At 44.7% G+C, this 22,572-nt stretch overlaps 1 protein-coding gene across 4 annotated transcripts; it reads right to left on the bottom strand.

Annotated features, from left to right (window-relative positions):
- Positions 1–4,074: 4,074 nt before the first annotated feature.
- Positions 4,075–20,641, bottom strand: LOC117759804 (pituitary adenylate cyclase-activating polypeptide type I receptor-like). 4 transcript variants are annotated; one of them, XM_034582230.1, is made up of 15 exons: positions 20,600–20,641; positions 12,316–12,436; positions 9,294–9,396; positions 8,214–8,327; positions 8,024–8,127; positions 7,823–7,920; positions 7,141–7,273; positions 6,908–7,061; positions 6,769–6,829; positions 6,619–6,688; positions 6,437–6,528; positions 6,039–6,168; positions 5,581–5,622; positions 4,938–5,133; positions 4,075–4,901 (listed from the first exon to the last, which is right to left on the bottom strand). In XM_034582230.1, exons 2-14 carry the CDS (start codon positions 12,370–12,372, stop codon positions 4,945–4,947), a joined length of 1,347 nt encoding a protein of 448 aa, XP_034438121.1. In that variant the 5' UTR covers positions 12,373–12,436; positions 20,600–20,641; the 3' UTR covers positions 4,075–4,901; positions 4,938–4,944. The 4 variants fall into 4 exon arrangements, with proteins under 4 accessions (XP_034438121.1, XP_034438119.1, XP_034438120.1 ...); XM_034582228.1 differs by lacking the exon at positions 20,600–20,641 and having other exon boundaries at positions 4,938–5,146; positions 12,316–12,424; XM_034582229.1 differs by lacking the exon at positions 20,600–20,641 and having other exon boundaries at positions 4,941–5,146; positions 12,316–12,424.
- Between the last annotated feature and the right edge of the window lie 1,931 nt (positions 20,642–22,572).

The raw sequence follows: 22,572 nt of genomic DNA, 5'->3' as shown, positions 1-22,572 counted from the left end.
GGGCTCACAGCCGAGTGCTTTAAGTCACGTTTACATTCAGCCACACCGCCGAGCACCACGAAGCGCTGGAGAACAGCCACCACCGGAACAGCTCCAGATCTAACACTTCATGCTTTGCAGTAAAAACACCGAGAACAAAAGGAACAAACAGCAGTTTTATGGCACTTTTTCTTTTCCTCCTGTTCGGGGGAAGATTAACATTCAAAGGAAAAGTGTGTGACGGTTGAGATAAATCTTTCACAGTAGAAAACCATTATCTCTGTTTTATTAATCAGCTGGGAAACGCAGCTCAGGTTCCTGGTAATGTCCCGAGAGCCGGTTCCTCCCTCGCGGTTCCGTCTGCCACCGGAATGAGATCAGCACGATTGAACACGCATGCATCGGCCGATCAGAGAGTACAGGGGCCTCGCGGGAGGCACGATACCAACACGATCACCATTTAGAAAATAACAATAAAAACCATGAGAACAATCACAGCGCAAAGGTTTTTCCTTTTTTTTTTAAACGACAGCTATTCACCACAGAAAACTTCATTTACAGGGAACAACAGCTCGTCTCTGTGGGCTTACAGTCAAACTGCAGGTTATTTAGTCACGACGTTTGGCTACAGACCTTTCAAACACTTCCACTAACTACTCAGAGCTCAAATGAATATTTATCCTCATGGAAACATCTTTGTCTGACATCAACATAGTACTGGCAACAATACGGCTCCAACTCCCGGACCCCACACTGGAGGAAATCCTCTATAAATACATCGAGAAACAAAAACTGAGATTGTCTTAATGTTTGAAATGAAGGTTGAATTGAACCAGAGGTCTGCGATTGTTCAGCCCCCCCCCCACCGCCATCAGCAGATGGGACAGGGCCCCCTTATGGCCGCTGTTAGGACCTGCACTGTTATTATTGCAGGTGGGACTGAAAACAGAGACACAGCAGAACAACAGGACGATACAGTTTCTGGTCAGCCCTCGATTCGCTTCTCTCTCTGGACTCGGCAGAAAACACATTCATGTTCGCAGGTCAAAAGACGTCTGTGTGTCAAGGTCACAAAGGAAATAGATCTTTAAACATTTCTTCCTCATAATATCAGTGACGATATTTCAATGTCTGGAAATGTTTTGTTTTCAAAAACGACATTTTTCCTCCACGGTTGATTTAACTGAAAAAACTTTTACAGACGATGGAAGGAGAAGTTTTTTTTTAAAGTTCAAACTTGAACTTGCTGCTGATCCAGATCATGTGATTTATTAAAAACTTGTGACTTTTGTAGTTTCTAAATTCTGGGTCTCGCTGCAAGTGACATGTTTAAAAATTATAAATAAGAGTAAAAACTAATCGCTCAATATAATAATTTATTTAAACTGTTTTAAGTCATTCAGTTTGAAGACTTTTTTTCAAGCGACTTTTTACCTGCGAACATAATGTATAGTGTGAATTTAACTGAACTGAGGAGATGTGCTTCTCTATTATTACAACTTGTGTGTATTTATGAAGGAAATGACAAATTATGTTTTGTAGTTTTGCAGTTTCAGTTAAATTATTTCTGTCTTTGGAGAAACGAGAAATTTTGTGAGATTTTTAAAAAAAGAACTTTTTTTACAGTTCAGTCATTTCCACTTTTCTGCTGAAGAGAAAAACAGATGCAGGATGAATCTGTTGAAGAATAAAAGTAAAAGGTTTTTATCATGTGATCTATTGTACAACGATGAGTAAATGTTCAGTAGAAGTTTAATTAAAAACACGAATTGTTTTCCGCTCGTCGTCAACACAGACGAGTTAAAGTACTTTGAAGGCCTCCAGGTTAAAAACACTGATTTAGTCTTAAGCATCATTAAAAGCACTTTGTCAAACCCTTTTCTTTACTTTGCAGTTTCGTTTTTTAACAAATCATCAACAGAAGCTAAAAATACGTGTTTTGTGCTTAAAGGCACTTTTGAGACACAAAGTGGAGTTCGAACGTTTTCAGGGATTCGTGGTCGACTTGGACCAAAGGAAACATCTGCAGTGACATCGGTTGCAAAGCTAACGCAGCCTTCGCAAACAGATACGGCAAAATAAACTCAGAGAGGAGTCGATTAATTCATCTTTGGAACGAGAGAATTTTCCCCCTGGAGAATAAAGTCACCCTTCAAAAGTGACATCCACCTCAGTGTGCTTGTTTTAAATGTAAGTAGAGCGACACCTACAGAGCGACAAAGATACTGCAGCTCATTAGAAAAAGAAAAACCCTCCAAGTATTTTTTAACCTGGCCCCTTTGTTTATAGAGTAAACTAATGGTTCTCACTGAAACTTTTTAATTTGATCCAGTAGATGGTCTCTGCCGGCAGCTGTGACACGGGGCCAGTACAATCTAATCTAATGGGGCAACTGTGACAGTCTAGGAAATATTCTTTAAAAGTTCTTTTTTTTCACCAATTAAAGGCTTAAATAGTTTTTCTGGGTCTTCACCAGGAGTCTGGCAACATGTCACACGTCTCACACAACAAGACGTCTCACTCTCCAGCCTCGAGAGGTTGTGTGTCTGCATCTTCTTCTGATCATGGACCATGTAGATGAAGCGTCTGACTTCGATACTCGTCCCTAATTTGAGCCTTTTCTTGGACTGTCGCAGTTGCCCCATTCGATTACATGGTAGCCACAGTGTCGTTCCTGCTGGCGGAGAAGATCTATTGGACATATTTTTGTAAGTACCATTCATTTACCCACGTTAATAAACATAAGACCCAGGTTGAGAAATAAAAAAGAGATTTTTCAAATGGTCAGAAACAAGTTTTCCCAAACAGATCATTAAATAGTTTTTTTAAAAGTGCAGTGACGTTTCAGACCTTCACATGAACCAGTACGATGTTGAAGCTGCTGAAGAAGCTCAGCTTCTCAAAGTGACAGTAAAAATCAGTAATACAGCGCGTTACCAAAGCAACAGCTTTAAGTTAAACACTAAAAGTTCATGAAAAAACTCTTTAAAAAATCCAACAATCAAAACACAGATTTCTCACAAAAAAGAGTCCGTAGACAAAACCACATGGACGATAAATGCAGTTTCATGCAAGCGGTTAAACTCGTGACTGAAGCGTCACAGGCTCGTTGACATGTTCTGTACTAGCGGCTGTTACATCTACAGACTGATCCGAAAGGCGACTTCTTCTTCTGCTGCGACGTCGTCAGTGTTGGATCTAAAAAGAGGTTTGGGTTTGTGGTCGTCGGCAGAAACCTCCGCGCTGCACAAACACCCAAAGAAGACGCTTCTGAGTCAAGCATCCAACCCTGCTATGTTTTCTACTCTTTTTTTTAACTTTTTGGCATTTTCACATAACTGTAGAAAATATGTCCTTCTCATAAATACAGATTTTCCCAGGTTTCACCTGTTGTGGTGAATCTTCTCCTCCATGTTCCTCAGTCTGCTCGTCTTCGATATATCAGATTGTTTTTCAGTCACATGTTACACAGCAGACGAAGGCTTGTATCAGCAGTGACTCATAATACTTTCATTCACATTCACTCTGAACATCAGGAATGACGCAGTCGGCCGTCGTCTCGTTCGTCTCGAGCAGAACGATGACGAGCTCATTGTTTAACACTGAGCATGAACCCAAACCTTCAAATTCTGCGTTTTACTGTGCACCTCGATTAAAGGGTCACTCCAGCTGCTTTGCACCTTCATAAAACCCTCAAGGGACGAAGCAAAAGCTCCAAAAACACTACATTTCCCACAATGCTTCACATCTCTGCATCTTTTAAACCCTGTGCCCTCAATTTGTCCACTTTTAGAACCACTCTGGTTCCTAAAGTAAATTTCCCATTAATTTTCTCCATCGACATTTATATAAAAACATATTTATAAAAAAAGTTTGAATTCTGGAACCAGGTCGACCATTCAGAGAAGAGAAATATTGGAAAAATGTACAAGACTAATTTTTCCCCTTAATCTCACCTAGTTGTTATTTAGTGTTGTAAGATGTTGTACTTTGTGTATTGTATGTTTCTGTATAATGTTTCATGTCGTGTAGTAACTTAACGCTGAACAATCCGATCACAGCCAACATGAATTTCGCGGTTGTGGTCAACATTTCCATGGTAACGGTGAGTTACACCAATCAGAGACGTCGCCACTACACCTGAGGATTGTGGGTAGTGTGGCGCTTCTCTGATGTTGTGAATAAAACACGTTTTCTTTATAAAACGCAGTTGATCTCGTACGAACTTGTTGCTTCTGCAGGAGAACATATATTTGTTTCACAATCTCGTAGCTTGTGGTGAGTCTACCTCGGATGGTTAAACTTTTACGGCTGATAATCAAAATCTCGTCAATGTGATTTCTAAGACTTGATGAATTATCGGCCCTTTAACGTATTTACATCAGAGCCACCAGCGTTTTGTCTCTAAATCTGAACGGAGCAGCAGCTGTGAACCTGTGAAGTTATTACAGTCGGACATGTTTTAAAAAGACGAGGTGAAGCTGGAGGACGAATGTATGAACCGTCACCGGGAGACGCCGCACACACGCTGCAGAGTCTCTGCAGCTACACACTGGTCCCTCGCACCAGCAGCAGCCGACACTAGCACCAGACGATGTCAACACGAACACGTTATGTACAGAGGAACGAGCACGCGGCTCCTGCACGATTCAGCCCAACAAGACGCTAGATTGATTCCTCAGTCCCGTCCTTCTAGAGGAGTTAGTTTCACTCCAGCTGATCCGGGTCAGAGGTCAGGACGTGAAGTGTCTGGTTATTTGGCGCCTGACGTTCAGGTTTAGTCGTGTTTCGGGGTCGAGGCAGGTCAGACCTGGTCAATTTCCATCGCGGTGTCGTCCGGGTACGGGTTGGGGTACGGGTTGAGGAACGGGTTGGTGAGGCTGGTCATCGGGACGAGGGTGGGAGGTGTGGATGTGGCGGCGTCAGGTCCAGCGGCGGGAGTGGCGTCCCCGGCGGCGGCGGCGCTCAGGTGGCCGGGGTCTCGGCCTGCAGGCTGGACATGCGGATCTGCGAGCTGCTCTTGCTGAGGATGGACAGCTGCGTTCCCCCGTTCACCCCACTGCTCGCCAGCGAAGGATGCCGGTGCTTCAGGTCCACAGCAAAGTACCTGTTCACCGTCCAGCTGCGCCATTTCCTCTTGATCTCCGATTGCACCTTGAGGGATATACTTCACAAGGTCATTATTAATGGACCTCGCTGGAAAGAGACTCACTCACTGTCCCTCAGCCTGACTCTGTACCGACGGCTCATTGCTTTCAGGCTTTAATGGTTTTCTATCAAAAGATTTGAGACTTGAGAAATGAAGGATAAATAATAAGGAAACATGAAAAATGATGAGATCTGAGTTTTTCTGGGAAAAGAAGAATGATCTAAGTTTAAGTTTTCATCATATTTGTGGAAACTCAATCACAGCAATATGTTTTGTTCAGATATTAAGATTTCAAATATTCATATTTCTTTCAATTCCATAAACTGAAAACAATGAGCCTGATCAAACCACTAATTAAATCGCTCCCCCTCACACTCAGTAATGTTGTTTCTGTATGTTTAATTAAAATGTGCATTGAGAAGTGTGAGTGATTTGTTTAAAAGGGGATTTACCTCTCCGTTCAGGAAGCAGTAGAGGACGGCCACCACGAAACCCTGCAGAGACGAGAGAGACAGAAACATGAGAAGACATAATTATAATAATGTAAAGTGAGATTGTGCAACATCTGACGTGAAATCTCTTTTCTTTTGCATCGTTACTTTAGAAGTTGAAGTTGAAGGATATCTTCCAACTCAAGTCCAACATGCAAAATGCTCTGAAGACCAAAAATGAACCCTTCGTCTTTCGTCTGTACAAATATCTCAGGATGAAGAAGACGAAGACGTCAACTTGGAAAGACGATAAGAGCCGACACTGAAATCTACATGTGTCTGACCCCGACAATCTCGAGTCCATGTCTGAAAACAGTTCAAGTCTCAAACCTCAACTCGACTCTTTTATCCTGAATAATCCTAAACTGGCTCGTTACGTTGCAGTTGTCCTATTTAAGCCGTGACGCAGGAAGAGTCACCTGGAAGGATCCGAGTCCGAGTTCAAACACCAGACGCTCCCGCTTGCTCACGTTCTCCGGGGAGAAGGCGAACACAGTGTAGTGGATCCCAAACAGAGGAATGAGCAGCAGAGTGGAGCGAGCCAGCCTCCTGTGCAACACACACACACACACACAAACACACACACATTGTCATGAGAGAACTGGACAAAGGACAGTGTGTCCTCATTATAATCTGCACACACAGGTCCAGGGGGAACAGTTTAAAAGAACAAGTGTAAATGGTCACGTATAAAAAAAGACGTGTGTCTGTTAAAGGGAACGTTTTGGGGATAAACACAATGAGGCACTAAAACACAAACTTCAATATGAGTTCACTCGAACCCTTTCCTCTCAGGTGAACAGTGAGCGTCACTCACAGGTAAATACTGGACTCGTTTCCTCCGATGTCTGGAGACTGCAGCTTCTGCACCAGGATGACGATGATTCCGATGAAGAGAACAAAGTTTATCTGTGGATAAAAAAACATGTACAATCAACAGGAGGTTTTTGATCAAATACAAATATTCTTGGCGGTTGTGTTGCTGTTTCTCCAACGCACCATGATGGAGGCCAGCACAGGTCCCTTTATCACCCACCAGATGGCAGCGTTGTCGTTCATGTCCCAGCAGCTGTGAGACAACGTTCAGCCACATGAACACACAACCTTCAACATGAGGCCGCACACGCGTGTTCTGGGTTCGTTACTCACCCGATGTCATCGAAGTGCAGCCGCAGCACCGCCCAGATGGTCACGCACACGGTGGGCGCCCCTGGTTCAAACAAACACGTCATCACTAACGGCCGAGTTTGATAAGATGAGAATCAGATGATGATGTGTGACGTCTCACCCCAGCCGATGATGATGTACCAGTAGAAGTATCTCTTCTCGGGGAAGAAGGTCTCCACCAGCAGCGTGAAGAGGTACAGGCCCTCGATGAAGAGCCAGAAGTAGTTGGAGAGGACGCAGTAGTGGAAGAATATCATCACCGCTCGACACTCCAGCTTCACAGAGACAGAAACAACACGAGGTGAGTTGATCTGAGCTTCGGGCCTGAAAGGTTTCAGCTGTGAGGTCTCTCACCGTGTGGATGAAGCAGTGCTCGCTGTCCTCTTTGGCGTACAACACGCCGTCTTTGATGAAGACAGAAATGGCCCTCAGCATGAAGGACACAAACAGGTTCATGTGGATGAAGTTCCTGGTGCAGTGCAGCTTCCTGAGGACAAACACACAAATGGTTTATTTCATTTTGAAGTATATTTGTATGGGCTTTGTGGCGTTTACAGGACAGAGAGAGTTGCCGTTGGGAAAGGGGGCAGAGAAAATGGGGGATGTATAATATCTAAAGAATCAGTGTATAATTATACAATTTCTATAATATTTAAAATTACTGTATTATTATAATCAACTACACTTAAATACTTAGTAGGCTATACACATGAAAATTATTAATTTTAGACGTCCAGGAATTGAACAAGTATTATTATTATTAATTTAAGCTTATTTAAACAGCACCTTTCAAAAACAAGTTTACAAGCTACAAAGGAAGAATTGGAAAGACAGAAATCATATTTATCACTGATAGATTTGGAATTGATTTCATTTCGTGAAGAACATCATCATTGATCGTGAAAGTGAAACTTCTCATCACAACCAAACTTCAATCGTCTGTTTAAGACTCAAATGTTGAGCTGCACAACTGAGACAAAACACCAAGTCATCAGGGTTTTAAATGTCCTGTGTGATGAAGGTTGTGTGTCCTCACCTGAACCTGCACAGGATCACCATGGCTGTGGTGAGGGAGACCAGAGAGGTGCTGTAGCCGACGGTGTACAGAGCCTTCACCGACACAAAGTACATGTCCTGAACATGGAGCACAACGGGAACAACTCAGATTCAGGTTCTATTCGGTAGTTTCCGTCTTTATCACCCTGAAACCAACACGTGGAGACAGAGGTGCACTCACCGGGTGGCTGCTGTTTCCCTCCTCGTACAGACAGGCGTCGATGTAGTGGGGGATGGTCTCGGACCAGCCGAACTCACTGCAGTTCCGACTCACTGTCCCCACCTCTGTGGACACAGAACCAGTCCTCACAGCAATCACAGGACTTACTCATCCATTGTTTCAGGGTCAGAACGGGAAACCTTAAACTCACCGAAGTCTTCCTCGCTCATGAACTGAGAGAAGAGTTCGGGACAGTTGACCTCGACCACCTCACCGATCTTCGCCGGCTGCCAACACGTCAGGTTGTCCCACATCCACGGACAACCTGAGGACAGGTGGACAGACACAGCGTCTCTTTAGGACACATGTTCACGTTGGGAAATAAAACAGCTCGACCAGATTCATGCACTTGATGCTGAATTATTGTCGTATGTTGTTTTATACTTTCTGTTGCCAAATGTCAGATGTAGCATAAACTTCACAGTCATGTAGGTTTCAGTTAACATGTTTACATTGACGCCAATATTCAGATATTAACCTGATTAAGATGCTTGATCTGATTATCTTAACCTGAATATGATCATTTCAGATTGTTTTCTTTTTAGTGCAGTTTATGTTGATGTGAGTCATAACCAGATTATTAGAGAATATAAATCATATTCAATTAGCAATTCATAATCATAATGTCTTATTCAGAATAAGGTCAATAGTCTGTTTCTTGGTTTCGATGTAAACAGAGTCGAGATTTGAAGCTAAAGGAAACATGCTGCTCTTCAGATAATTAATCTTTTTATTCATCGTCATCAGACATTTTCAGAAACAGCCCGAGGACAAGAGGTGTTGATGATGTGTCTCCTGAAATCACATCGAGACGCATCGCAGAGCATCTCTTCAGCCAATGAGACGCCTGTCAATCACTGTCTCAAAGATCAACTCTCATTTACTGCATCATCATCATCATCATCATCATCATGTCTCAGTCAACCTGGATTCCCTGTGTGAACTGTCTAAAGCTGAATAAGGTTTCATGCTGTTCATGGTTTCATGTTCAACGTCTGCTGGATTTTCTAAAACTCTCTGAACCCACAATTCTTCCACCGTCCCTGCGACAAACGGAGACCAGAGAGAAACTGTGGAGCCTCTGCAGTGATCTCTCTATCTGCAGCTCCTGCTCATTAGTGTGGAGCCCTGAAGACCTTCTCCGTGTCTTGGGTTTCGTTTAATTGGCTTCATTTTAAATCTGTTGGAAAACGTCAACAAAATCCTGTTTAGTAAACAAACGAAAACGTACCGAACTCGGGATCGTTCCCGGGATCGTCCGAGGCCATCATCTCCTGACATTTCTCCTGCTCCCGCTTGATCACACAGTTAAAGGGAACCTGCTGGCTCCAGACCTGGAGGACACACACACACACACACACACACACACACGCACACACACACACACACACACACACACACACACGCACACACACACACACACACACACACACACACACACACACACACACACACACACACACACACACCACAGAGAGAGAGAGAGGGATTGAAGTGTCTGTAGATTACATCGGAGCAGAGAGGAAGGACCTGCAGTTAAATTGGCTTCATTAGCTCCAGTGTGCGGTTCACACCACAGTGTGGGAGAAGGTCTCCGCTCTGGGATCAGTTTAAACTCTCGGCCAATTAAACAAACCATTCCCCCCCCCCCCCCCCCCCCCCCCCCCCCCCCCCCCCCCCCCACAGCATCAGAGCCACTACTGAAAACTATAAACTCAGTAGAGTTGAATCCCCTTAGATCCAAACACAAGTGGTCAGTGCTAAGGACCCACATTCAGGTCTGATTGTACAGATCTGCACCAGGATTTCATGAGATCTTTCTTGTCCCATGTTCCGTCCGTCCACCGAGCTCTGTGGTGACATGCTCAGTATCTTCTTTGCATAATCCTGCTGACGAACAAACAAACACACACACGGACAGGAGTCTCCACTCGTTCCACTGCTCCACTAAACTGTCCGTCGTCAGCGTGGAGGCATATCAATCCATCGAGTTTCTTCTAATCAATGTTGTATATGCTCTTATTTTGCTGATGTTCTCAGTTACACTCAGCATCTATTGTCCTTCTGTCCGTCCTGGGAGAGGGATCCTCACGTGTGTCTCCCTCTGAGGTTTCTACGGTTTATCTCCTTGTAAAGTGTTTTTTGGGGAGTTTTACTCTTGTTGAGGGTTAAGAACAGAGGTTGTCGCACCTTGTTAAGATCTATGAGTGAATGTGATGGATTGATTGATAACAAGCCACTTATCACACTGGAGCACGTCAGGTGTCAGTTGAGAACCACTGACAGACACAGAAGGTAAATCCCAGAGCTACAACTCCAGATGCAGAGTTCACGTCCAGAGGAGCCTCCTCCTCCTCCTGTGTCTGCTGCACGAAGCTGGGTCTCAGGAGGCTGCAGGGGAGGAGGAGGAGGGGGGGGGGGGGGGGGGGGGGGGTTCTGCTACCAAGACGAACTTGTGTCTGTGCTGGCGTCAGTGTGGGAGACGCCACGTCACCTCTTTACGAGGTGCAGCGGGGGAGCAGTTGAGCGTTTATGCCGCTGACGTCGGCAGCACTCGATACACTGAAGATTTACGAGAGCCACAGGGACACTGTAGTTTTGGGGCATCGTGCGGAACGAGTGTCGACGCAGACTCTGTATCCACAGATATTGGTTTATGATTTATGTGCCGCGCTCTCGGCAGCAGCACCGTTACGCAGTAGAAGTACACAGATGCAGGTACGATGCAGTAAAAGCTCAGATGGATGAATTGAGTGATGGAGACATCAGACCACGACTGAATGATTCAATTACTGTGGATGTTATTTCCTCTTAAAATACACAGTAAATATTAAAGAGTATGGAAGTAAAAATATTTACATCCATGATGAATTATGAGTGATTGCTTGCGTCAGACTTTAAAGCTGCACAGATCTAATAGAATATCCAGAAACTCACTCGTCAGGTTTCATTTTTAGACGTTTTAGAATTGGTCTCTTTGAATCCTCGGCCGCTCTCTGATCCCCCCCCCCCTCTCCCCTTCATTTCTCTGTAGACATCATAAACCCTGTGCTTCATATTTACCGCTGCTGTCCACACAAATCCAGATAAAGATGGGAACCGTGTGCATGAGGTCCGTGTCCTTTCAGTTTATATCCTGTTTGTCTGTCTCACTGTGGGACGTCAGACTATCTCCTGCAGCTCACGTCACTGTCTCGTCACAACCTGAGACATTCTGCAGGATTCGTGAGACACAAACCACCACAGCTGAAGTCCGGAGAGAAGGAGACTTTAGTTCTTACGTCTGTCTGTCTCTCTGTCTCTCTGTCTGTCTTAACTGTTTATAAACCTGCAGCGAAACGTGGACTTTAATCTGCTGTTTATTCTCATTTTCCATCTTCACTCTCTGCCCCCCCCCCCCCGTTCACCATCTTCTGTTTCTCAACACTTCAGCTCAGAGAGGAGAGGAGAGGAGAGGAGAGGAGAGGAGAGGAGAGGATGGAAGAGGAGAGGAGAGGAGAGGAGAGGAGAGGATGGAAGAGGAGAGGAGAGGATGGAAGAGGAGAGGAGAGGATGGAAGAGGAGAGGAGAGGAGAGGAGAGGAGAGGAGAAGAGAGGAGAGGAGAGGAGAGGAGAGGAGAGGAGAGGAGAGGAGAGGAGAGGAGAAGAGAAGAGAGGAGAGGAGAGGAGAGGAGAAGAGAGGAGAGGAGAGGAGAGGAGAGGAGAGGAGAGGAGAGGAGAGGAGAGGAGAGGAGAAGAGAGGAGAAGAGAGGAGAGGAGAGGAGAGGAGAGGAGAGGAAGAGGAGAGGAGAGGAGAGGAGAGGAGAGGAGAGGAGAAGAGAGGAGAGGAGAGGAGAGGAGAGGAGAGGAGAGGAAGAGGAGAGGAGAGGAGAGGAGAAGAGAGGAGAGGAGAGGAGAGGAGAGGAGAGGAGAGGAAGAGGAGAGGAGAGGAGAGGAGAGGAGAGGAGAAGAGAGGAGAGGAGAGGAGAGGAGAGGAGATGAAGAGGAAGAGGAAGAGGATGTTTTCCCTCCTCACAGCTCAGCGATGAATAAATGAGTAAGTGCATCTTTATCCATCGTTCCTGCTTCTCACTGATCAGTGAATATTGATGCTCACACTCGGCCACTTTAACAGTCTCTGTGGTGAAGTGCACATCAGGCCTGAATCTCTGGATTCATTCATGTGAAGCTCCACCTGTTTCAGCTGACTCACTCACAGGCAGAAACCAACACTGGATTTAAAGATGAGATCAAGTGAATTTAAATGAACTTACCGTGGTGAAGAGGAGCAGGAGACAGAGGATCAGCAATCTGACGTCAGACGGAGACATTTTGTGTTTGTCAGTCAACAGTTTCCTGGACGCAGCAGCTCAGAGGAAAACAACAGGCCGTCACCTGGAGATGTGAAAGTACAGAAACATGGTGGATGTTAAGAGGCAGGACGTCTGTTTTATTCCTCACCAGGACATATAAACACTAAGAGTGTCTGTCATAGGGCTTCAAGTGCTTTAAGTGTCTGTGTCTCCGCAGAGCAAACCCAAACTGATGGGAAGCCCTCAGAGAAACTTAGAGAAAACCTCTGCTCTTAAAGTTAATGTGTGATACATACACAACAACAAGTCTATTGTGTACACACCCGTTCACACCATGACCTCAATGACTCTCACGGTGCTTATATGAGTTTAAAGGACAGGGACCTTCTCCACTGCTCCATTAGAACTGAAGAAGCAGGAAATAAAGACCTGCTGCACAAAGAGCTGTTCACCTGTTCATCTCACAGAACCTGGAGAACAGACTGACAGCCGTCTCTGCTACAGAGCGCTGCTCGTCTGTTTATTCAACGCTGATGATCGGTTCTCAAGATGTGTTCCACAGAAAGACAGAGATTTAATGGAATCATTAGACGGACGCTGAAGATTTAAATTGAAATGCAGTTTATATTCCACTAATGGTTTCACTCACGGCAACAGAAAACCATTACAAATACATCGTTAGCCAATCAAATGACAACTGTATGTGAACACAATGTTGTGTGTCTGCGTGTCCTCGAACACGCCGCCTGACTCTGCAGGCCTGGAGGGTTTCGCCTGATTGAAGCCAAGTAGCAGGACGGAGCGCTCGGGCCTCGTCCCTCAGGGAGAACTTGGCAGCTCGTGGTTCCTACTCCACCGAATCCCTGCCAGCAACAGGCCCATCCCACCGTCGTCAAGAGCAACAGCTGAGCGAGCCGCTGAGTTTGGATCTGAGCTGGACCACGTGGACCTGGATCCCCCTTCTGCTCCGTCTGTACACACCCTCCCTGAGATTTCATCATCTGCTCTAATGTCCTAAAAAACCACAAGACTGATTCAAAACTAACTTTAATAAATTCTACTTTTCCTTCCTGACGATTTACTGCTTTTCCTTCTCTCATCAGTCGGTGACGTTTGGGATTCACTGACGGAATCACCTCAGGTCCCAGGAAATTACTTCTTTTATTTTATATCCTAAAAAATATGACAGATGGGTCAAGGAAATTATCTGCAGATTAAATTTTAATAAAATGCTGATTTAAGAGCTGCTGTCTAAATCAGTTGACTTAAAAATAAAAAAAACTGACTTTACTCCAAAGCTTTAAACTTAATTTCATGATCACTCTCAATAACTGGAGTTTGTTCTCACGCCCCCTGGTGACTGTTGTGTCATAGAGCGAAAAAACAGTGAGCGGTAAATTTCCTTCAGTTCATTTTCTCCATTGACGTTTCAGAAAATCCTTTAAAATATTAAAATAACCGTTTAATCCTTGAACCAAACGGATCAGCTCCCAGATGAATCGTGACCTTAAAACCTTTGATTCAGAGCTAAATACATTCGGTAAAACGGTAAGTCCAAGATCAAAGACCTAATTATATTAAGAAGAATTAAATAAAATATTACGGCTGATAATAAAAACCACTAATCAGAGAATGAATGAGATTTTTCCTTCAGGAACCACGATGCTCTTTTTCAGTAGAAACAGTGGAATCACTTTTCAACTTGTTTTAAATTGAGCCGGTGCTCGGAATATGAAAACATCTCAGTTCTGCACAAACACACAACCTTCATTCATATTTTGCTGGAGTGTGTAGCAACAAGTTACTGAGGCACACACACACACACACACACACACACACACACACACACACACACACACACACACACACACACACACACACACACACACACACACACACACGAATAACAAAGCGAGACACAACATGAATGGGCGTCTGCAGCTTTGCCAAGGCCTCCATAATGGCCGCTGACGCTTCCATAGAAAAGCTTTCATGTTGGGTTCCTGAGCACAAACTTCCATTAATTCATTTCTGAAGAAACATTTTACAAACCATCACAACACTGATGGTGTCTCAACCTGACCAGTGTGTGTGTGTGTGTGTGTGTGTGTGTGTGTGTGTGTGTGTTTGTGTGTGTGTGTGTGTGTGTGTGTGTGTGAGAGAGAGAGAGAGTGAGTGTGTGTTGGAGGCTTCAACTGGCTACAGTGCAAATAATATAATTGAACTTCTCCTCGGATTCTTGTAAAGTTAATATAAAATATTCAATTATCTCCAATAAATACACTGATTCTTTGTTTTTAAAGAGTAAAATATATTTAGTTAATACTGTGTATTTGTATCCTTGTACATTAAAGTAAGATCTCATTCACACAATATTAAAAAATCTGCTATTTATATTATCTTTTATTATCAAGTTGGGAAGTTGTCAAGGATGAGTCTATGTCCTGAACAACACACACCTGAGTGTCTCTGAGTTCAGTTTAATCTCAGGATTCACTTTTCTTTCTCATTTAAGAAAGAGAACATAGTAAAGGGAGCAGATGACAACTTTGAAAACCTTTAGTTTACATAGTGTGTGTGTGTGTGTGTGTGTGTGTGTGTGTGTGTGTGTGTGTGTGTGTGTGTATTAGCGCAGCAGCTGCTCAGGACTCTCCTCCCCGAGCTGTAATCAGTGGCTTAATGAGTCTCAGCGGCTTTCATGTTCAACACTGTCAGCCCGAGAGTGTGTAACGTTTGAAGCTCCATCGAAAGAGCACACACATGATTAAAGAAACAGACACACACACACACACACTGATAGCACTAATAAATACTTGGCCTCAGTGTAAAGTTCCACCCAAGAGGAGGAAATGAAAAAAGAGGAGAGAGCTGAAAGGAGAAAAGCTTCCTTAAGAAAATGAGTGGGTGTTTGAGTGGAGAGGGACGAGTCCCCCCGGGACAAAACAAGAGGAGGCGAGCGTTTCTTAATGACCACTCACCTGTGACGCTGCCGAGACATAAACCAGGCGCTGACTCGCATCGTTAGAGAGCAAAGAAAAGGGAAGGGATGGAGGAAAGATAGAGATCAGGATCTGCCTTGATGTTTGTCTTCGTGTTTTCCTTTGGTGGGACACTGGGAGCTGTTTGGTCCCCGGGGACATGTTCCGGTCGGGCTTTGACAGCTGTCGTGGCCTAAAGAGTGAAGGCATGCAGCGGCTTATCTCCACTGAGACCTTCAACCCAAACTCCTCTTCTCTCTCTGCCTCTCATCAGAGAGACGCCCACCACTGGTCTCCTCAGAAGAATCAGAGAATAAGAGACGATCCACGTCTCCCGGCCGCTTCCAGAATCATCATCTAACGTGTTAATCCAGCGCCGGATCGTCTAATTCCCACAGAATATCACACCCAGTCACTCAAGTCTAAATTTAACCCAAGGAACTATGGGAGGAATTATTTTACACAGACATGACTTAGTCTTCATTAGTTTGGGGAGGGAGAGGGAGGCGCACATGTCACAGAGAGAGGGAGAGAGAAAACTGTCCTGGTTTCTCGCTCCCATTATGTCCTGTTTTTTCCCACAATCCACTGGGGAGCTGCATAGTTAGGAGACGACTAAGACATTTTAGAGCAAAGACGAAAATAAGAGGAAGCGTTAGAACAACATCAGGATCAGTGTCACAGCTGGATCCAGAGATTATCTTCAGGATTAACCTGCAGATTAACGGATCTGCTTTTAGTGATCGATCGATTCATTGGATCGAAAAGCTGTTAAAGGAAAAAAGGATTTCACGATGTCACTGTAATGTCTCTACTGAACAAGGGGGGGGGGGGGTTGGCGCAGTACTCCACAGTACACAGTACCACAGTACTACAGGACTCCACAGTACTACAGTACTCCACAGTACTACAGTACTACAGGACTCCACAGTGCTACAGTACTACAGTACTACAGGACTCCACAGTACTACAGTATTCCACACTAGTTCAAATGCACCAAATGAACGTCCTCGTGGTTCAAACATTATATTGTCGGAGGTGAAGACTGCAGCTGCTTCCTCTTCTTCTTCTTCTTCTTCTTCTTCTTCTTCTTCTTCTTCTTCTTCTTCTTCTGTTTAATTCTGTCTCTACTTCCTGTGATTGGTCCAAAAGTCCAAACTATCCAACAAAGTGTTTTCACTGCAAACCAACAGAACCAGGTTCAGTTTGATCCAGACCCAGAACTCCTCTTCTGGTTGGACCAAACAAGGTCGGTGTGACAGTGAGTTTTCAGAATCAAACGGGACCAACAGTGTTTCCAAACGTCTCAAACATCAGTGATGCATTTTGAAATTAGAATGTTTCATGTGGATGTCGCCTAAAGAGACTTTCATCATCAGCCCTGTTACCAGCCATTAACAACAATTATGCTCAAAACCACAACGAACCAAGAGGCAGAAGAAAGTCAAACATCATTGGACACAAAACGCTCGTCTGCATCTTTCACTGGTCCCACTGGTTGAAAACACTTTGAATGAGTCCACTTCAGCTCCCAGCGCCTCGTCCAGCTGCAGCTCACTGACGCAAGGCGACAAAGGGATAAAGGAGCTTGAATGAGGAGCAGATGTGACAGAAGAGAAGAGAGCAGAAGCAGAACGTCGAGTTGAATCTGTGCAGCTGCCGATGCCTCAGTCTCTGCTCTGCTTCCCAACACGAGCCAGTGAGCAGTGAGACGCCGTCGTCTCCTGCTCGACTGCACTGCGACGCTTTGACTCCCTGAAAGATTTCTAAAGATCTGCAGCAGGTCAGAGATCCTGGGTCTGGAGACCTGTGTCCCAGTAAGCCACATCGGTGTAAATTCACTTCCACTCTGCGACCGCACTGACCAGCAGCGTCGTCCTTCTTAATGACTGTGATGGACCGTCAGTGATTCTCCTCAAGCTGAGCAGAGAGACAGCAGCGTTTTAAAAGCCTGGTTTTAAAAGCCTGGTCTCCACCATCACTGATGAGCTGCTGTGTTGTGGTTTCTGTTGCTTTCATCGAACAGTCTGACGTCACCGAGTCCGATTTCCAAGCGTAAAGAGCCACGGATGTGACAAATAAATAACTGCTGGTGGTTTACCGTCTGTGTGGTTGTCATCAGGAATGAATGGACGTGGCCTCAGACTCATTAACAGAGATGTTGAGCATTTTTGTAGTCGTCTTAACCTGGGAACACGTTTCTAAGGAGAGTAGCTACAAAAAAAAATCATCTCCATTCATACACTGAGTGTAAAACTGTCTATAAACGAACGAGGATAAACTCTTTCTAATCCTTTCAGGCTTCATGCAAATCAATCTTCAGCCTGAGATGTTGTTTTCATCAGCAGATGCTTCTTATGACTCGAAATGTTTGAATATTTCTTTTATATCTTTTTTAAGAGTAGCTGTAAAACACACATCTCTGATCTGGTTTCCAGGTTCGTTAACGTCAGCGGCCTCAGGGTTCGAACGCGGTTTCCAACCTGCGAATGTTTGAACGATGTGGTCAATGTGGACGACTCAGTGACTTGTGTTATTAGTCCAAAGAGATTGTGTTGGTTCTTTATTGTAACTTACATAAAGTGTGTTTTGTCTCATATAAGACAAATTTATACATAAATGCAGATAATTCTAAATCATGCACTTTCTTTTTCTCTTGCAAATGTAAATAAACTTTACCATAAACATGAGAAACCTTTCCATAGGAAATATATATATGTGGTGGAATCATACAGTAACCTCACATGTAATGATGCCTGGAAACTCTTTATACACCATAATATAATATAATATAATATAATATAATATAATATAATATAATATAATATAATATAATATAATATACAGTATTTCCATCCATGTGCTACTGATAAAAATGTTCAATGTGCAACTACAGGAAAGTAGATCCCAGTAGAAAGTGTTTGTTGTGGTGATTCTTTAATGTGACGTTACCTCCGCTGAGGAGAGGTCATGTGTCTGTTTATTTATTTGTTTGTTTGTTTGTTTGTTTGTTTGTTTATTTGTTTGTCAGCAGGATTACACATAAACTACAACAGAAAGGACAGAACTTGTTCATTTTCCTGGTCAAAGACGCAGATTTCATCACTTTCTTTAACACTGTGAGATCGATCTTTGACATTTTCACTGATTTTCCAGGGAATAGTTTGTGGATCTTGATGAAAAGTAAAATCAATCATATTACTTATATTCTGATATCTGTTATAAAGTCAATATGTGTTTGTAATGTGGAGCAGCTCAACTGCTACTGAGTTACTTTCTGGTTTGATGTTGTTTACTAAAGATAATAGAGAGGATGTGCTCAACATATGAATGTTTCCATGAATCTAATACTGATTCTGCAAATGTGAGATGTGTCTGCACGAGAGCAACAGAAGTCATCTAATGCCAATAAAAAAATTATATTTTAATTCTCACGTAACAGACGGTTTGGACCCTCAAGTTCTTTGCAACGATCCCAGATTTCTGCAATTAACCTGCTGATTTATTGTTCTAATAAACACGACGTCGCCCTCACGGAGGCTTGAAGCGGTCGCAGGTTCACTTCTGACCCGGCCCTTTTGCTGTGTCTCTTTATTCTGTCTCCCCAGGTCACGCTCACACTGTCCTATCGAAAAAGCCCAAAAAGGCCAAAAGAATATCTTAGAAAAATGTATGAAACCAGTTTTTTAATGTTGAGGATCCCTGGTATTAGCTTGGATCTTTTACATGTTCTCCTCGTGTCATTTGTGTTTTCTGTGGCTTCTTCCCACAGAAGACATGCAGCTTGGTGTAAGATCGAACTGGAGACTCAGGATGAATCATAGACGTGAGAGTGAGTCTCTGTTGACCCTGTAACCCACTGGAGACATTTCCAAGGTGAACCCAGCTTCAGATTTGCCTCCTCTTTCTTGAATTCCGTGGTTCTATCTTTGGAACGTGCAGCTCTTCTGCCTCAGCGCTGGTACCCGGCTCTCCTCGACGTGCCCCTCGGCTCATGTATGATACTGGGTGTGTAACGAGGCTGCCATGCTGAGCCCGGGCCTGACGCCTGATGTCCTCCCTGCTCTCTGCTGCTCCAGCCAACACTACCAGGCTAATGGTCCCAATTAAACGTCAGCATCACTGAGGGGCAGGAGACGGAGAAGCTCGTCCACACTCTGGATGCTTGCTGCAACATATCGCTGACGTACTGCAGATATATGTTTGTCTCCGGTAAGTCGAGCAAATATACACAGGATCTGCAGTTTGCTCGTTGTGCTGCTGTGCCAGATGTTTAAATCTGAAACACACACACACACACACACACTCACAGAGCTCAGGTATTCAGCTCCCACAGATGAACGTCAAGGTGATTGGATTGGAAAACCTCTCCCACAGTGAGAGCAGGCATTGATCTCATCTCAGCTTTTTGTCACTAAGCCACTCTAACGGCTCTCGTCCGGCCTTGAGTCAGGATTTGTGGCGGCTGTGCCACTCATTCATCACTCGTCGTGAATGAGGCTGCAGCCGAGCACTCACGTCAACAAACGTGCAAACGACCAGGTCTTGTTTTTATCAGACCATCAAAACCAATAAAACCTGCAGGGACACATGCACACACTCCTTCCTTCCTTCCTTTCTGTCGGCCATAGTGAGAGGAAGCCCACACACCACAGAGGAGAGCTGGGAGGGTGACTGGGATTGAGCAGCCTTTTAAAAATCCTCCTCCATCCATCCTCACAGCGGCAGGAGGGGAGAAGAAAGCAGTCATTGTGATTCCATGACAGTGGGATGCATTACAAGGTCACTCACAGCTTTCACCCAAAGGCCTGGCTTTCATAAAACCTCCAGGGACAAGAAAAACCCCAATACATCGTGAAGTACATCACTGTGGTTGCCGGTTGAATTCCTGCTCCTCTTAAGTGATGCAGTGATTTATGTGAGCTTGAACGATGAATGTGTGAAGCTGCTCGTCGTTATTATTCAGTTACCGCCTAAAAAAAAGGTCGATCCCCCTCATGCATATGGATGAATACGTGGAGCACAATGTTTTTTCCAACGTGTTGTGTGCATCACTGTCCCTGATATTCTCCTTGATGTTGTGTTGCAATCATGTGTGTTTGGATGCATTGTGTGTCTCTGTCTGCAGAGACCGTGCAGCCGCTGGTGGAAGGAGCCTCCAGGCTGCAGCTCAGCCGACACATGCCGCAGGATCCCGGCGTGTGTATCTGCAGCTCCCTCCCTCACCCTCCATCTTCACCCTTTCATTCCAATTCACTCACTCTTACCTCCGTGTCGGCTTGTCTGCGGGTGCGAGTCCCGGGTCCTCCGGGGCCGCTGAGCTCCGCAGGACGGTGGGGGGGCAGATCGCCCTCCTCACGGGGAGAAGCTGCGGGACTCTCCGGTGGATCCGCGGAGCGCAACTTCCATCCGGGGCAGAACGCGACGCTTCAGTGTCCGAGGAGAACGAAGGGATGAAGGAGGAAGAGGAAAGGAAGGCAGCAGCTGAGAGGAGGAGAGAGAGAAGTGATCACTTCTTCCTCCACACAGGAATGAAGCGAGCATTTCAACTACAACCCCCACCTCCCTCTCTCTCCCCCTCCCTCTCTCTCCCTCCCTCTCTCTCTCAATCTGTCTCACACACACACACACACACACACACACACACACACACACACACACACACACACACACACACACACACACACACACACACACATGCGCGCAAGGAATCTCAAATCCAATCATACATAATAGATGTGCGACATAAACGTGTTGCGTTAAATGATCCGTGTGTGTGTGTGTGTGTGTGTGTGTGTGTGTGTGTGTGTTATTGTGTGTGTGTCTGTGTCTCTGTGTCTGTCTGTTATTGTGTGTGTGTGTGTGTGTGTGTGTGTATCACTGTGTGTGAATGTGTGTATATGTATGTGTTTCTGTTATTGTGTGTGCATGTGTGTGTGTGTATGTGTGAGAGTGTTATTGTGTGTGTGTCTGTGTCTCTCTGTTATTGTGTGTGTGTGTGTGTGTCTGTGTCTGTCTGTTATTGTGTGTGTGTGTGTGTGTTTGAGTGTGTGCGTGTGTGTATGTGTGTGTGTGTGTGTGTCTGTGTCTGTCTGTTATTGTGTGTGTGTGTGTGTGTGTGTGTTTGAGTGTGTGCGTGTGTGTATGTGTGTGAGTGTGTGTGTGTGTGTGAGTGTGTGCGTGTGTGTGCGTGCGACATGTAATTAATCTCCAGAATGAGTCTGTGGTTGACAGACAGGATTTCTCTGGTTTCTATTTGAGCCGGTCGTCCTCAGGTAAACTTTGTGGAGAGTCAAACATCTCATGGTGTTTTTGATTCTTCTTCCTTCCTCTGCAGATCTGTTAGTAGAGATCAGTTGGACCAGTGGGATTCTTCAGCCTCGGAGGTTGAACCTGTAAATCTGCTGTGGTTAAATCTCAAATGGTCGTAAAACAAAGTGCTTGTTGCACCTGAAATCTCTCAAACTCAAATGAGTCTGGACGGATCACTCAGGGTTAACTCACGGCCTTTTCTACCCACAGTTCAGAAGTCCTGGTTGGCAGCAGTGTGTTGCTGATGTCGTCAGAATCAATGATGAATCCTCTGAAACAGCAGGAAGGTTCTGGGTTCCAACCTTTTGTCCGATCAGGGTCTTTCTGTTTCTCCGGCTTCTTCCCACAGTCCGGAGACTTGCAGCGTTTAATTGGAGACTCTCGGTGCTCGTGGGTGTGACTGTGAGTGTGAAAGGATACGAGCTGCAGCTAATGAATGGACGATCTGTTAACCAGCACTTCACACAACGATTGTAGGTGTGAAAGAAAGTCGTCCGGCGTCTGAACTTCTCTCCTATATTCTACTTTTTCATTTTTCTCATAATAACCTCTGGTACTTTGGGCAGTGTGGTACCAACTGGAGAAGCCCCTCACCACACTTTCCAGTTTGACCATTTCTGCACGAGCATCACTTTTTAACATTCATTAGAATCTCTGTGGTCTTCAGTCTTCTGATCTGGATATTTCTGCTTCTGGGAGTTAAAATCTCTTCCTACCAACAGTTGTGAGGATGCATGAACAGAAGAGGAGGAGGAGGAGGAAGAGGAGGAGGAGGAAGAGGAGGCATTTGGAAGAGAGTCTCTAAAAATATATTGTCTCTATCGTACTCACTTGCTCTCTGTGATTGATTTAAAATTCAGTTTTTGTGCAGGAGAATAAAACAACACGTACAAATCTTGAGCCACTGGGAAGAAAGGCTGAACACACA

Source organism: Hippoglossus hippoglossus, chromosome 4 (genome assembly GCF_009819705.1).
Source record: "Hippoglossus hippoglossus isolate fHipHip1 chromosome 4, fHipHip1.pri, whole genome shotgun sequence".
Lineage (NCBI taxonomy): Eukaryota > Metazoa > Chordata > Actinopteri > Pleuronectiformes > Pleuronectidae > Hippoglossus > Hippoglossus hippoglossus.
The sequence above is the reverse complement of the archived record's forward strand: the minus strand, read 5'-3'. Positions and strand labels throughout refer to the sequence as shown.